The following is a 17,523-nucleotide window of genomic DNA, read 5'->3' as shown; positions in this document are numbered from 1 at the left end:
AATTTTATTCGAAATTCCCACGCGCCGGGGGCGTTGCACCGGCCGATCGCCGCCATCTTGGGCTTGGTTAATAATAATAATAATAATAATAATAATTGGTTCACAGAAAGGGAAAGGCGCAGTATCTGTCTACGTAGTTTAAAGCTGTTTTCTTTGTGCGCAATATGCGCTATCTCAAAATTGCTTTGCTCAAGCCGACTGGCTGCGCGCGCCGGTTTTCCGAAGGTCGTTATTGTCTCTGATAAGCTTTAAAGCGGCGCGCTTCACAGCACGCCGTTCCGAGTCTCCCATTGGCTGGCGTGATCGGCGCGTCATTTTTTTATTGTGTTTTGCGTTCACTGCCGTCGCCGTCGCTTGACGCGATTCTCCTTTTGCGCTCGCGTTTCTTGATGCACAGCTTTGTGCACAGTTTTTGCTTGCGATCGAGATGCCAGAAAACAGTAGATTGTAACCGCGCACACAAAGAGCCTTCGTAAGCCATAAAAAACAGGCGTGGAACAAAAATCACAAGACGACGGCCACAAGCGTGCCGTCGGGACCTGGGTTACAGCCGGTGCCAGACTTGCTATATGTGCAGGGAACGTCAACCACGCTACCCGCTGATGACACCGACGGTTCAAATTACAGCACGAATTGCATCCAGGATCACGGTACACTGAGTTGACGCCGACGCCGCGTACTACTCTACGGCGGAAGTTCGTTCTGTCGAGAAAGTCCGCGATCCAACGGGAGTATCACCTCGGCGTTTAGCCCGGAATGCATGCGGTGTTTTTTTTTTCGCGATTTTCGCGCCTCGAAAAGTGCCGTGCCAACTCGAAATACACGGAACGACGGAGCGCTGCCGCGACTCGTTCGATGCGAAAGCAAATGCATCAGCGAGCGGAAATAACCGCAGAGCGAGGTACGTGATAGAAGTGACGCTCTCCTATAATTCGAAAATTGCGAAAGGGTTCATTCCAACGCTACTGTGCGAAATGTAGAAACCGTACATAGGTCGCACAAGGATTTAGCGCGCATGGACGAACGAAGGTACCTCAAAATGCCCGCTCAAATCTCAGCGGCACGTTTTCTGTTTTTTTTTTTTTTTTTTTACATTTTTCGCTTCACGGAGAAAACACATACATAACTATCCGAGCGTAGGCCCTATATTCACAAAAAAGCAACATTCCGTGCTTGATCAAGAGTTTATTTTCAATGACATTTCTGCGGCCAAATTGCAGCCCGCCTCGTCGGCCATGTTGTAAGCGACTGCTCAAACCGGAAATGCCAGCTTTCCGCGCTCCTATTGGCTCGCGTCCGCAGCAACTTCCGTTCGACAGGACGCCACGCCGCCCGAGCTTCAAATATCTGGCATAGCTGGATCAGCGGTGGCGGGCGTTTTTTCCGACGCCAGGAGTCTAGTGTGCGCCGTCTGGCGAAAAACGCCGGCTTGACGCGGCAAAAACGCTTCATGTATTCCGGGCGGAATGCGATGCCGGTACCGAGTTCGTGATTGTGGACATAAAAGTGTTAAGCAATTTTATCGAGCACACGAAGCGCAGAACCTGCGGCGAAATCGCGAAGACGTGAGCGGTAAACCACTGGATTGTCAGAACGGACCTCAGCTTAGCTCAGCTCGCCGACCTCTTCCGCGCTGGCCGCAGCCGACGCGATTATTCCTGCTTTTTGTCGCGTACTACTCTCATGCAACGCTTATGCATATTTTATTGAGTACCCAATTCGTGTCCGTATTGCTTCTTCTATTGTGGCAGCTCAGCCAAGCGCTGGCGTGAAAGTAACATATATCGCGCCTCGTCTTGCATCGCGGCCACGGTGGGGGCCGCGCGCTTAGTACAAAAAAGAAACATCTGCATGAATATCATACTTGCTGTCCACCAACTTAAAATGAAAATGCCCTGCAGAATATATCGTGCCATTTTCTCTGACTTGGTGAAAGTTTTGATGGTTTCCCTGACATTTCACAGATTTTTCTCAGTGCGTGAAGTTTCCCTGACAATTTCCGGTTTTCCCGGTTGCTAGACACCCTGATTACAAACATGACCCCTGCCTGTGCCGGGTACCCACAAGCGGCGGCATCCACTGCCTGCTGCGCTAGCCAGAAGGGTCCCATGGATGCCTCCGGCTCGATGTGCACGCCCATTGTGATGCAAGAATCGTCGATTTAGGGCCACTACTGCCAGAACTACGCTCGATGGCCACATGTAACCGGTGAAGCTTGTGAATTCGCGTTCCGTAATCGTCGTAACTGTAGACCTGAACCCCGCGTAATCGCTCTAGGCCTACTCGTCGCAGAACTGGCCGGCAATTCAGCGCCGACTAACATTTCTGGACAAGGTCCTTGCTGAAGAAACGGGGAATATATAAAGTGTAGCTGCTTGTTTTCTTTTTTCTAACACCGTTAAGCTACAGACAAGCGCAGCTGTTCGGGTGCCATGCTCTCGCTCTGCATCCGATCCGACCAAAACAGATCGGGCGACCGTTCGCTGATCAGTTCCGTCGGCGTCGCGGGGACGAAAATCTCATTGCGGTGGTAGGCGACCCTTGGTCGTGCTAGTGTTGTCGCCGGTGTAATGTGACAGATCAATGTGTCGATAAGCTAAGTAACCTAACCGTGCAGCTAACTGACCGTACTGTTATTTATGCTGAAGGAAACATGCCTTACTCTATATCGCTTTTGTTCGGTACATTTTCATCAAGCACTTCTGGATGAGGGACGACCATTGTAATAATCGTCCACAAAAGAAAAAGGGACGTGCCCATTGGTATTGCGACCTGGTGTTCTGAGGTGGCATCTGAAAGAAAACCACGTTGAAGTTGGTCCTGCGCTGTCGCCAGAATGCTGTTTGTTCAAAAATCCTCGCCAGCCTTTTTCGTGAAGTCTATAGACCTGCTTTACGTCAAAAATTTTGATGTCGGCGCCTGGCATCGATCCCAGCATATGTCCCGCACACCTTCGCACGCTCAGTACTCAACTCCTGTAGTTGTCAGCACCCCTGTTCACCTTGCTATCCGGATAAATCAAAGCCAGCCCCCTGAGCACTGGCAGTTGGAGTTTAGTACCACAGCCGCCCTTCGACCTGCAATTCAAGCTAGGTTACTAAACGCTGCAGTACCCACCACTGCCTCAGGCCTTCTATGGCAGTCAGACCGAAGACGTAGGAAAACTGGCACGTCGAGTTTGAACAGGTCGTCTCGTTTAATCAGTGAAACGCCACCGCCAAGTTTGGAGATGTATTTTTCAGCCTGAAAGATGGCGCTAGTACTTGGTACGAGAAACGAGAAAATGCCCTAACATCGTGGCGCGAGTTCTTCCGACGCATCTATGAGCCTTATATCAGCGCGGATCGATGTGAACGGGCGAAAGGGCTTTACACTCTCGCATGCAGATACCGAATAAGACTAAGTACGTGGAGTACATGACCCGGCTCTTCTGGCCATCTGACCCGGCCATGGCTGAAGACAAAAAGGTGCGCCACTTCCTGTGCGGCCTTAAAGAGCAACTCTTCGCTGGCCTTGTGCGTAATCCATCCAGTCCGGTTGCAGTTTCTTGCGGAAGCAGTCACAATGGAGAGGATGCTCCAGCAGCGGTCAACCACCTACGACAGGCCGGTACTCGCCGCTTCGGATGTGGAGCCACCTTAGGCCTTCGCGGCTACCCCGAATCTACGCAACAGTTTTACGCGAAGAGCTCCAGACGGTTTCGGTGCTCTTCAGCCGATGGTCGGCTCTATAACTAGCATTGTCCGCGAAGACCTTCAAGCATTGAGGCCTTCGGTACCGGCTTCTGATCCGCCTTCTCCCACGGAGTACCATTGTCCAACTTATTCAGATATCTTTCGAAGCCCTGTACCTGCTTCACACGCCATTAACGCCGCCCGATCAAGGCTCACTGTATTCTGCACATATTGAGCCGTACATCGATAACCAACGACCACCCCAGCGGAAGGCAGATCTGTGGCGCACCCCAAATCGCCAGCGCCTGTGCTTCCATGGCGGGGAGCCACAACATCTATATCGCCATTGCCCCTATCAACAGCCGAGACTGCCCGGATTTCCCATCAACATGTCTCGCCCTTCATTAGGTCAACGACCGCGTGACATTGAGGACTACTTAGCCCAGCAGCGCAGTGCGCCAACATCACAGCGGCAGTCACGATCCCCGTCCCCACATCGACAATCGCCGCAGCCCGGATCCTCCTGGATGGCTCAGCGACGGTCGCCAAGTCTCCGCCGGGAAAACAACAGACAGCGAACTTCGGGTGCAAGGCCGCTTGCAATTGTCATCATGAAAGTCAGTCAAGTGCGAGAACCACCCACATCATTCACGTCATGAGAGAAAGCGAGGTCGATTGATGATTCAGCTCATCACCCTCAGACACACAGTCTTATCATACCCTGATTCATGACATCGTGGTCGTAAATTCTGCGGCAGGAGCCTATTCTTCAAAATGGTTTGCAAAAATATTGATATTGAAAACAGAAAAATTTCGAGAGCACAGTTACTCACTTATATTCTTTTAGATCTGTAATAATTTCTTTGTAATGACATAGCATAGGGCAACACTCACACAAGACACCCTTTGGCTAGACTGAGTCTGCGTGTATATTTGGTGCATCAGCATTCGGGTCGTCTCGCAACCAGAGGGCGAGGTGGTCGAATACCGGTATGTCATAGTATAATTTTTACATTTTTTTTTCATTGTGGCTAACTGTGCAGCCCAGACAGCTCTGGAAGATAGTCGAGACAACCTTCCCTGGTCCCGACGGGGGAATTCGATCGTGCACTGTGCAGCTTCCCGGAGGAACAACCCTGCGTCGTCCGCTACAAGCGCTCTACCCAGTAGAGCTTGTGCAGTTACTGCTATGTCTGTCAAATGCCTGTGCCATTTCGGGCGGGAATGTGTAGTGAACATTGTTCGCGAAAGAACGATTGTCCGCGCGGGGAATACTTCGACCACCATCCCCGCTCTTTCAGACACTCGGGCGGTCTAATTTACGACCTCCTGGCCCCTTCGAGGAGGACGTCGCTCGACCCCCTGGGTCGCGCCAGGCGCTCGACGACGGCTGGAGCCTCGAGTGGGGAGAAAAGATCGGGGCGAGGACGTGGGAAGCGGGGATAATGAAGACGGCGGTAGTTGGACTCGTTGGGAAGCAATCGCTAAAAGAACTTTGTGTGAAACAGACGCATTTGAAAGAGCTCCCTTTTCTATTAAGCAGTAAATTCAGTTGTTTACTCATTCGTTTGCTTTTCTTCCTTATCGATTACGTATTACTGAAACGATTAGACGTATAAAAAGCGTCTAGGTGTAGGGTTCAGTTCAGTTGAGTCGTGTGGGACTCTTCGTGACCCTATGGACATTATCACGCCACGCTTTCCAGTCTCTCACTATCTTCCTAATATCACATAACTTCATCTGCAGCGCCTCGAGGATGCCATCTAACCTTCGCGTTCGCTGCCTACCCTTCATCCGGTGACCCTCCACCTTTTTTCAACATCAAATCTTCCTCCAGCGACTCCTCTCTTCTCATCAGATGATCAAAGTAGCTGAGCTTTACCTTAAGAATTTGACCCTCCAATGAGCAGTCAGGGTTTATGGTCGACAATATCGACTGATTTGATCTTCTGGCAGTCCAAGGAACTCTCAAGAGTCTCCGCCAGCATCACAATTCAAACGCGTCAATTCTTCGGCCTGTCAGCCTTTTTCACATTCCAACTCTCGCATCCATACATCACAACTGGAAGGACCAAAGCACGAGTCATACGAATCTTGGTTGGCAGACTAATGTCTCTGCTCTTTACCAGGCGGTCAAGGCTGGCCATGGCTCTTTTTCGCAGAAGAAGGCGTGTCCTAATTTCATGGCTGTAGTCTCCTTCCAGGGTAATCTTGGAGCCCAAGAAGAGAAAATCTGTCACAGCTTCCACTTCTTGTCCCTTGATGCTCCAGGACTTGATAGGGCAAGACGTCATACTCTTTGTCTTTTTAATGTTCAGTTTAAGCCCAAAGTTCTCACTCTCTTCTTCTACGCGCATCAAAAGTCTCTTGAGTTCCACTTCACTTTCCGCCATTAAAGTGGTATCATCCGCATATCCAAGGTTGCTGATACCTTTTCCAGCAATCTTCACTCCAGTTGAAGACTCGTCCAGACCGGCCTTCCTCATGATTCACTCAGCATATAGGTAAATAGGCAGGGAGACAGTATGCAGCCTTGTCTCACTCTTTTCTCAATCGGAAACCAATCAGTAAGACCATGCCCAGTTCTGACTGTGGCCTCTTGCCATTCATACAGGTTCCTGAGGAGACAGATGAGGTGAATTGGAACTCCCATCTCTTGGAGAGCTTGCCACAATCTGCTGTAATCTACGCAGTCAAACGCTTTCACATAATCAATAAAGCAGAAGTAGATGGGTTTCTGAAACTGTCTTGCTTTTTCAATGATCCAGCGAAGGTTGGCAATCTGGTCTCTAGTTCCTCTGCCCTTGCGAAACCCAGCTTGCACGTCCGGAAGCTCCCGATCCACATACTGCTGCAGCCTTCCTTGGAGGATTTTCAACATCACCTTGCTAGCATGCGAAATAAGCGCGATCGTGCGGTAGTTGGAACAATCTTTGGCACTGCCTTTCTTTGGAATGGGATGTAAACTGACCTCCTCCAATCCTGTGGCCACTGCAGGGTTGTCCAAATCTTCTGACATAATGTATGCAGAATGTTAACAGCGTCATGGTTGAGGTTTTGAAGCAACTCAGCTGGAATGCCATCAATTCCGCTAGCTTTGTTCTTAGAAAGGCTGGCTAAGGCCCATTCAACTTCACTCTTCAGGATGCACGGCTCGAGATCAGTAATCACAACCGTCTTACGTTGGGTTTGCACATTCGGGTCCTTCTTGTACAGTTCTTCTGTGTATTCCTGCCACCTCTTCTTTATCTCTGAGGCTTCAGTGACGTCCATGCCTCGTTTGTCCTTTGTCACGTTCAGCTTACCACAGAAGCTTCCTTTGATATCTTTGATTGTCTTAAACAGAGCTCTTGTGTTCCTCAGTTGGCTGTTATCAACTGCCTGGCACTGTATGTTCAGGAAGGCATTCTCATCTCCTTGCTATTTTCTGAAAATCCGCATTGAGAATCTTGTATCTTTCTCTTTCCCCCATAACTTTTGCCATCCTTCTATGCTCAGCTATTTGCAAAGCCTCCTCGGATAACCAGTTTGTTTTCTTGCAATTCTTTTGCTTTGGAACTACCTTAGTAGCAACTTCTTGTATTATATCACGAACATCAGTCCACATCTCTTCAGGCTCTCTGTCTTCTAGATCTAATTGCAATCGATTCCTCACTTCCACAGCATTTTCTGATGGAATTTGGTCCAGATCATACCTGAAAGGACTTCTAGTTTTCTGTGTTTTCCTCAATCGAAGCTTAAATTTGGCGCAAAGTAGCTATGATCGGTGCAATAATCGGCCAAAGGTCTGTTTTTACTACTTGTGTAGCGCTCCTCCATCTCTGCCGGCAAATAATATAATCAGTCTGATTCCTGTAAAGACCGTTAGGTGAAGTTCATGTGTATAGGCACCTCTTATGCTGTTGAAAATGAGTACTCGCTATGATCAGGTTGTTTTCTTGACAAAACTATACTAGCCTCTGCCCAGCTTCATTTGGCTCACCAAGACCGAGCTTGCCTGTAATTCCGGATATTTCTTCGGTCCCCACCTTAGCATTCCAGTCTCCAATGAGAAAAAGGACGTCTGATGATCGAGTGCGGTCTAAAAGGCATTGCAGGTCAGCATAAAATCTCTCAATGTCAGCTTCTTCAGCAGTGGGTAACTGTTATGTTGAAAGGGTGGCCTTGGATCCGAAGTGAAATCACTCGGTCGTTTTTGGGGTTGTACCGCAGCACTGCTTTGCTCATTCTTCTGTTTACTATGAGAGCGACCCCGTTGCTTCTTCTGGATTCGTGCCCACAATAAAAGACATAATGGTCGCCGGAAAAAAATTCTCCAATTCCGGTCCACTTGAGCTCGCTGATACCCAAGATATCAAAGTTCAATCTGTCGATTTCTCATTTGACGACATCCAGTTTACATTGCGTTATAGATCGTACATTTCCTATTGCTATGTGATATATCTCCTTGCAACATCGGACTTTCCGGTCGCTTCCTGACACATTCACACCTGAGCGTCCTTCTGGCTTTAGCCCAGCCGCTTCATTCGTCGTGGAGCTACTAGGAATCGCCCTTTGTTAATCCCCACTAACATATGGGACGCCTTCCAGCCTGGGGGCTCATCTTCCGGCACCATATTATTAATGTTTTTTTGACTGGCCATAGGGTTTTCTTGCCAGGAAATACTGTAGTGGGTTGCCATTACCTTTTCCAGGGAATCAAATTTTTTCAAAACTCTCTGCCGTAACCTGTCTATCTTGGGTGGCCCTACACAGCAGAGCTCACGACTTCATCGAGTTTCGCAAGCCCCTCCGCCACAACAAGGCAGTGGTCCATGAAGGGGAGGGGTAAGGTACCCAGCTGCATATCGTCTGAAGAAGCAGACGCGGAGTTTTCATGCAAAACTGGCGACGAGCAAGCGAGAATGAACAGTCTCAAGATACGATGGAATTTTAGAACTATAAAGTATACACTACAATTTGTTTTTCACTACCTCTACCTTTTGGTTTGTTAGTTTGAGCCACTTCATGTTCGGCCGGTTGTGAGTGGGTTGGCGCTTTCGTACATCCGGACACACAGCTTAATGTCTCAAGTTCGGACTTGGTCGTGCCAACGGCATACTTACGGTGGCGAAATACAAAAACAAAGTTGCACTTAGGTTCAGGTAGACGCAAGGGAACACACGTGACCGATTTATTCTGCAGCCCTTTACTTCAGGTGGATCACAAGATTTAAGTTAGTCAGTATTTCTCAGTTCGCAATCGGGTAACAGACTAGTAAACTGTGGGTTTGAATGTAATGGCAGAAATAGTGACTTATCTATTACATGGGTTTGAATATGGTGACAGTAGTGACCATTATCTATTATGTGTGATTATGTGTGACTGACTTATAAACACTGTTTATTATTGAAGTGGCGTTACATTGGAGCAATTTCCGGCAGAACCCACAAGGCTAATCCCATCTGTAATCAGCAACAACCTCACATTCAACGTCTCAATTTCGTAAACGCTAGCAATAGAATGCTAGTGTAAACAAAATGCTTTGTTAAGGCGTTGGCTCTGGTTGCTCACAGCGCGTGAGGATATCATGGGCCTGTGAGCCAAGTGGTGTTATGTCGGGAATTTCGGTCGACAAAGTACGAAGCAAACCAACTGCAGGAAGATGTTTATACATCGACACTGCTTGTGTTAAAATATTTCAGGATTCCTGGGACCGGTTAACCTTGTCATGAACTACAGAGAAATGACACGACCAACCCTTGCTTTGCCATGCAAAAGAATTGAAAAAAATGAAACCGGCTTTTTCAAGCAGTTTTATAGCAAGATGATCCTCATGATGCCCGCAAATATGGTCGTGCATTTGGTAGAACATATGCACGATATTGCACACATCAATGCTAGATCCGCGGCATCCGGGGTCTTGAGGTCCCACGGTGCAACTGGAACCTAAAAACAGGGGAAAAAGGAAGAGTGGATGTTGAAAATACCGTTTTTTTTGTTTAAAAAGTGCAGTGCCATAAAGGCTTCCTAAAACTCCAAGAAACATTTATGTTGTAAGTGAGATGGATGAATTCTCGCCAGGCTCCCCGTTCTAATCACTCATGGTGAGAAGTATATCTCTACACAGGGTACAAGCAGCCATCACAATCCTGGTTTGACGCCAGAGCGTAAGCCGCGGTAAACTACCGTTTCCGCGATCTTAACCAGCCGCAAATCGATACAACTACGTTGTGCCGCCTGACTATCACAAGCTCTGTGATTCTCATGTACTATCAGCAGACGTTTACGGGACGTCATCGCGGGGAAAGTGATTATTTCGGCGCAGTAAAGTAAACGAGTCGCGTGATATCTATCAACGTATGAGGGAGCCTATCTTTTTTTTGTCGACAGTACATATATCAAGGGGCTGGGTCAAGAAGCACTTCTGGAATAAATATTTTTCCAGGAGTACGCACCTCGTCAACTTTTGCTACCGATGGTACATCTCTCTCTGTCCGTGTAATGAAAACCAAACCTGCTCGCCGTTTTACGGGTCTCTCTATTCTTGCTTTGCAAGCGCTGAGGTGGGCACTCTTCAGAATGGTTGAGCATCCTTATGAGCACGCACTTTTCCGGCCAGCATGGCGCCCTCTAGATTTCTCTCCGTAGTATCGAGTACGGAGTACACTGCTATGCTTTCGAGTCGGGGATGCTCGTGTGCGCTCTATGATAACGCGTTTTTTTCTTTTCTCAATGGGGCAGTAATTGACGCTTGCTAAGAGAAGCCTTATAGATGCGGCCGCCTTCAAATAGGTTTGTTATAGCCTGCTCGAAAACACGCAGGATATTTTGTGGTGCAGTGCCGGATGCGCCATTCATTCTGAACTTAACGCATGCTGATGCTTAGGTGATATAACACAAAACTGATTTAGCTTACTCTGCGATGTATCATCCCACTCACATAAAGCCATTGAAACACCTGTCGTATACACCGGGCGTTTAATTAAAAAGTAGACTTCGAGTGAAGAATCAATAAACCGGCTGTTCGGCTATGTGGCACATGACTAAATGATACGAGGTGTAACGAATGACAGTACGAACACAGAATAAATACGGTCATGGCGCTATGGCAACTGAAGATCTATTGTATGGCCTTGCCTTTTTTAAAATGTGCAGAGATCGGAGCCGAGCAGAACAAAAACAGTTTGCATGACTTTGTGCCGATAACTATGAGCATCAACGCGCTCGCCCCGCTATATAACTAGTTCTTTTTCCATCAGAAATACATCAGGGGTGCGACATAAACCTCACATTCACAGAATATGTAAGTATATTGACGATTGCGTGGTATTACTAGAGTATCACAAGGACTTCTGCTTTACTGCTAGTGTTGTTTCTGCGTTTAAAGAGAGCCTTCAAACTTCAGGTTTGACATATGAAGCTCCAAAAAATGACGGCATGTTTTTTGATCTTATTATGTCGGCTGATGCTATGAGCCAAGAGCCAATAAGCCCCTCCTGCCCAGTGCCTCTGCTCATTCAAAAGTAGTAAAAAGGGGTATCATCACCTTTTGCTTTAGGAATTCCAATCAGATATCTTGTTGTCAACTGCCAACCCACAGTTTCAGGCCTTTTAGCTGCTAGATACAAAAAAAAAACAGTTGCTGTTCTCTGTGAACTGCTGTATATTAAAGAAGTGTCAACATAATGGAGCTAATCAACGAGAGAATGAGACCGTAGTCATTCCGTACATGCATAGCGTTAGCCACAACCTGGAAAAGATTACAAGCAGGATTATCATGAAAGTTGTTTTCTCTGCACCTGTAACGCTAGGTAGACTGTGCGCAAAGGTAAATTCTGAAGAGGTGTCTCCTAAGGGCTGCTCCATAAAACAAAGTGAACCTTTCTGTACCATGTGAGGTAGGAGTTGTTTACAGCATTACATAATTTTGCGGCAAGGGATGTATCAGGTAAGCTGGAAGATATTTTAATAAACGGTTGTTTGAGCATCAACGATGCAGAGAAAGTTGCGGCACCTTGCTGCTCATCGCAGAGGCAGCAAATATTGTGCTCCCATTTTTTCCAACGCGCGTGTCATTAGTGAGTACAAAGAAAGACACCGCATAAATTATTGAACTATTCTAATAAAAAACCAGGTGACGTTCGTGTCAGCACCAATTTTATATTCCTGACGGAAAACGAACTTTCGTGCTTGGCTTAGCGTGCGCGTTAATGTCTTAAAATGATCTTCACAGACATATGCGAATTGCTTTTCTTTTTGTTCTTATCGGCTTCGAGCTTTGCATAGTGCTGGAAAATGCCAGGGCGTGCCATAACTCTTCAGTTGCAGCCGTGTCCATGTTTATTCCGTGTTAGTGCCATCCATTCTTGCGCCTTCTATCCACTAGCTCCGAGTGAAGCCTACTGCTGCTCGTGATCAGGCTTCTTGAACGCCTCTGGCTCAGCGCCCTGTAATGCAACCGTTTCTTTCCTCTTCCAGTTGCCGATTCGGGAAATACGATCAAACCAAGAATACTGCAAAGTAGAATTTAAAACTAAGGTCCGCGCGGTGATATATCAGTGGTTAGGGCTTTGCGATATCAGTGCACGTAAAAAGCCTCACATGGCTGAAATGTTTGTATTATTCCACTACAGCATACCTAACACACGCAGCTTTGAGGTGTAATTTTATGAACAAAAACACCAGCACATTTTTTTTTCCAGTCGGTACATTAGTCAATACGTTGTTTTGCAGTCAGTTGAAGTATGCCCTATACCTAAAGCTCCTTTCTACATGCGTCATCTGCTGACTGTCACGAGCTGCTTCTACGTGGGGTGTGGAGGCGGGTTGTTAAAAATGTTACCACCATGTTCTAAGAATCTGCCACATGCTTTGATTTTCTGTTGAAAAAATTATGTGCTGGATAGGGAACAAGGAATATAGTGAGTATAAAGGCAATAGTAACTAAAGGACTACTAGAAAATCTATTGTTTTCTCCCATCATCCCTGCGTTCCTATGATGTGCGGCCAGTGAATGATATTGTTTTGCTTGGAGCGGAACTTCGGCGTAGTTGCAAGTTGTCATATAATGCTCAAGGGTGTAGCCGGGATCAACGGGTGTGAGAATAATGTGGACATTAGTTCGAGCATATAAAAGCTTCCGAATTGGCATGCGACTCTTTCGGGAGAAGTATTACATTAAATATGCCAATGAAAACGGAATTTAACAAATTTTATCTGAACTATTTTATTAGTCCTTGTGGAATTTTAATTATGGACGACACCATTCCCAGAGGAAATGACTGCGGCTGAAGTTTTAAGAACACGAAGTGCATTAATTTTCTTTCTCAGACATTCACGACAGAAACTTTCTACTCCTACAGGTGCCACAAGGATAGGTAAAACCTTACATAAAGACAGCGGGCGGCCTCACCTTTTGCTACCGCCGTCTATTCCACACGTGCTCTCAGGGATGCGGATAGAATGACGCGTAACAGCGAGAGGGGTCAGCGTTACAGCCACAATTGCATTTGTGGACTGCCCGCCATTGTAGTGAATGTCACCCTCATAACATACAGGTCTCTTGTGTATTTTGTTAGCACACGCTTACGTTACAGTAATGAAGGACCAACTAACACAATGTAAATCTTCGAATACCATCCTGCAGTCTGATTGCTATCTTCGATTAAAACTGTCGCTTAAAATTTTGTAGACTGCAAGACTGTTTCCCAGCAGAGGTCGTGATAAGAGAGTGGCACCATTACGTGTTTGTTTCCGCCATGATTCAGTATCAGTGCCGATGACAACAGGCTGAGCAATGTACAATTCGGAGGCAATTATGCTACTTGTGAAGAAGATGGACCCCTTCGCTGGACGCTGATGAGAAAGAAGAAGGTGTGTGGAATTGCCATCACGCAGATCGTGTTGGTCTTGATCGCCCCGCTTCCCCGTCGACCTCGATGCCGTCCTGAACGTCCTTCTTCTACATTTGGTGGAGGTGCGGCCCGATAACCTTGTCTCACGCTGGAGCTTCGCACCCGCACGCTCCCTGTAACTCGCATGGCTAACGACGAACAGATCCCAGCCAACCCGATGACCCCGCCGATTGTCTGCTCTGGCTCCTTACGCCAGCGAGACTCTGCGCTCTTCAGCGGGACTGACGACTCTGACTGCGAAGACTGGCTTGCTTCGTACGAGCGAGTGAGTTTGTACAATAAGTGGGACGACGCCACAAAGTTAACAAACGTCACATTTTATTTGACCGGCGTTGCCACCTTGTGGTATCGTAACCAGGAAGCCGATATCACGACTTGGGACTCATTCAAAGCTAGTCTTACAAGCGTCTTTGGTCATCCAGCAGTACGAAAGCTCCGCGCCGAACAACGTTTGCAGGATCGAACACAGCGGCTCGGCGAGACATTTGCAAGTTATATTGAAGATGTACTCTAGCTGTGCAGTCGCGTAAATGCTCAGATGTCCGAGCCACAGAAGATAAAGCGCATCATGAAGGGCATCAAACATGACGCCTTTCAAATGTTAAACTCCCGGGATTTGACTACCGTTGCTCAAGTTATAAACCTCTGCCAGAGCTACGATGAGTTGCGCAAGCAGCGCATCCTCCCTCGACAGCCTTCCACGCTTGCGGAGTCACTTTCTGGCCCCTCCGCAACATCTGAGACCTCCTCGCTGCTGCAGCAGCTCAGACTTCATCCGCGAGGAAGTTGCTCGCCAAATATCTCTGCTACCAACAAATTGCGAGCTGTCCCGCAATTTGGCGCCCCTTCGACAGGTCATCGCCGACCGCGTGGCGGAGGCCCTTCCATCTGCCCCTCCGCCAGCGCCCATGCCTCAGACCGCGCCGGCCGTGGAGCCCCTCTCATACACCGACGTCCCTGTCGCTCCACCACTGACATGCGCCCCACTCCTATCGCACCACTGACGTACGCTGCCGTCGCTGCACGACCACGGCCGCCTCAGGGATGCGGATAGTGTACGCGGTGTACGCTACGCCTGTGCAAGAATTTCTTCAGGCCCCACAGCCATTGGTTCCACTACGTCCGCTGCGCCGCAATCCATGGCGAACCAGTGATAACCGTCCCATCTGTTATTCCTGCGGATTTCCTGGCCATATTTCCCGCTACTGCCGAAATCGCACTCCCGATGATTTTCTACCGCACCGAACGTCAGCTTCCTGGCAGCCGCCCCGAGGTCAGTACGCCGCCGGCGATCCATCTGCAAGTTCCGTCGCGGATGACCGTACCACCTTTTCTCCTCGCCGCTCAACCTCGCCGCGTCGCCGTTCTCTATCCCCTCTGCGACGCCGTACCAATCTTGCGCAAGAGGAAAACTGAATGCCGCAGTTCCTGAGGCGAGAACTGCACAACGAGCGAACTGTCAAAGGCCTCACGTATCTCCTGAAAATCTGCTTGAAGTTTGTGTTGACGGCGTTATAGTACTGGCTCTGGTCGACACCGGCGCTGCTGTTTCTGCCATGGCTGCAAGTCTTTGCCGTTCATTGCGCAAAGTGACGACACCAATTTCAGGATTGTCGCTATGCATTGCAAATGCCCAGCCGATAAAGCCTATAGCTGTGTGCACAGCACGAGTCGTCATTCAGGAAGTTGTGTACGCAATAGAGTTCGTCGTTTTGACTTCCTGCTCGCATGATCTCATCTTGGGCTGGGATTTTCTATCGCGACATAATGCGGTGATTAACTGTGTTCGTGCCGAACTGGAGATTTTTGCTCTAGACGAACCACCACCGGACGTTCCTTATCTCAAAGTCGTCGTTGCCGAAGATACTGATCTTCCTGCGTGCTATTACGTTCTTGTGCCCACCGCTTCTGCTTTTTCCCGCAGTACCGATCTACTTTTCACCCCATCACCTACCTTTCTAAACCGCAAAAGTCTCCCCCTGCCTTATGCCGTACTTTCTATATCAGCTGGCCTCACCGCGATCTGGATTTCTAATCCGTTCTCATTTCCCGTATCCCTGCGTCGTGGTGAATGCCTTGGCATCATCCAGCTCATGGATTCTATTCTCCCCGCTGACGAAACACCCTCTTCGCAGCCCGCTGATTTGGCTGCACTCACACCGCCTGTTCTTGCGCTGGACCAGTCTTCTGCCGACGTTTTTCTCCGCTCCATCGATGCCAGTCTTCCTGGCCCTCAACGCTCTGAACTCCTCGCACTGCTTCATCAGTTCCGCTCTTCATTCGACTCTCATCAGCCTGCTTTGAGCCGCACATCAACTGTTGCCCACCGCATTGATACCAGTTCCCATGCTCCTCTGCGCCAGCGTCCCTATCGAGTGTCTGCCACCGAGCGCCGAGTTATTGAAGCTCAAGTTCATACTATGCTTGAGAATGGCGTGATTGAGCCGTCTAACAGTCCGTGGTCCTCTCCTGTTGTCTTACTGAGGAAGAAAGACGGTTCTATATGCTTCCGCGTCGACTACCGTCGCCTGAACAAAATCACAAGAAAAGACGTCTACCCCCTTCCGCGTATAGATGATGCATTGGACTGCTTACAAGGTGCTGAACTCTTTTCCTCGCTCGATTTACGATCCGGCTATTGGTAGGTACCCATGCCTGCGGAAGATCGCCCTAAAACCGCATTTGTCACCCCCGATGGCCTCTTTGAATTCACCGTCATGCCTTTCGGTCTCTGTAATGCCCCTGCTACATTCGAGCGTATGATGGATACTATACTGCGTGGCCTGAAGTGGAAGACGTGCCTCTGCTACCATGACGACATCGTGGTGTTCTCGCCGGACTTTGCGACCCACATCTCTCGCCTGAAGCAGGTCTTGACATGCATTGCGAACGCCGGCCTGCAGCTCAACTTGAAAAAGGGTCGTTTCGCTGCTCGTGAGCTGACCATTTTAGGCCACGTTGTGTCGAAGGAGGATATACGTCCTGATCCCGCCAAACTTCGAGCTGTGACCGAGTTTCCGAAGCCTACTACCATCAAGCAATTAAGAAGTTTTTGTGCCTGTGCTCATACTTTCGGCGTTTTATACGGAACTTTGCTTCCATTGTCGCCCCGCTGACTCAGCTCCTCGGAAATACCTCAGATATTTCGCTGTTGTCACCAGCATGCGAGGACGCTTACAACACATTGCGCCGCCTCCTCACAGCCCCACCCATCCTGCGCCATTTTGACCCTGAGGCGCCCACCGAAGTGCATGCAGACGCCAGTGGTGTCGGCATCGGCGCTGTGCTTGCTCAGCGCCCCCCCCCCCCCCCCGGCTTCGGTGAATACGTAGTTGCGTATGCCAGCCGTACTCTCACAAAAGCCGACGCGAACTACTCTGTAACGGAAAAGGAGTGCTTGGCCATCGTGTGGGCCCTCACAAAGTTTCGCCCCACCTTTACGGCCGTTCGTTTGATGTAGTCGCGGACCATCATGCCCTCTGCTGGCTTTCATCACTCAAAGACCCTTCTGGCCACTTGGCACGGTGGGCTCTTCGTCTACAAGAATATGACATCCGTGTTATTTACCGATCTGGTCGCAAGCATACAGACGCCGACGCTTTGTCTCGCTCACCGCTGCCAGCCTCTCCGTCTCGGACTCTGCGGTATCTTCCCTCGACATCAGTGACATGCCGCTGAACAACGAAAGGATCCGTGGATCGCATCCCTTATTGACTACCTTTCCAACAATTCAGTGATTACCCCTTCACGCGCACTTCGCCGTCAAGCTTCCCCCTATGAGATTCGGGATCACCTCCTTTACCGGCGCAACTACAACTCGAGTGGACGGAAATGGGTCCTCGTGATTCCGCGCCATCTACGGACTAAAATATATACAGCTTTTCACGCCGATCCGCAGTGCGGTCACGCCGGAGGTTTCAAGACCTACACTCGAATCCGTCTTCGCTACTATT

The 17,523-nt window shown here is 48.8% G+C and overlaps 1 protein-coding gene across 1 annotated transcript in view; it reads right to left on the bottom strand.

Annotated features, from left to right (window-relative positions):
* Positions 1-9,460: 9,460 nt before the first annotated feature.
* The window catches only part of LOC146184557 (uncharacterized), an 87,091-nt gene continuing 79,028 nt past the window's right edge, over positions 9,461-17,523 (bottom strand). The window contains exon 5 of the mRNA XM_084608811.1: positions 9,461-9,602. Within this exon, the coding sequence (XP_084464937.1) occupies positions 9,554-9,602 (49 nt within the window). The 3' untranslated portion in view covers positions 9,461-9,553. The remainder of the gene's footprint in view (positions 9,603-17,523) is intronic.

The sequence above is a fragment of the Amblyomma maculatum genome, chromosome 7 (assembly GCF_055883805.1).
Source record: "Amblyomma maculatum isolate TAMU_Amacu chromosome 7, ASM5588380v1, whole genome shotgun sequence".
Lineage (NCBI taxonomy): Eukaryota > Metazoa > Arthropoda > Arachnida > Ixodida > Ixodidae > Amblyomma > Amblyomma maculatum.
Note: the sequence above shows the minus strand (reverse complement) of the source record. Positions and strands in the feature narration are given on the sequence as shown.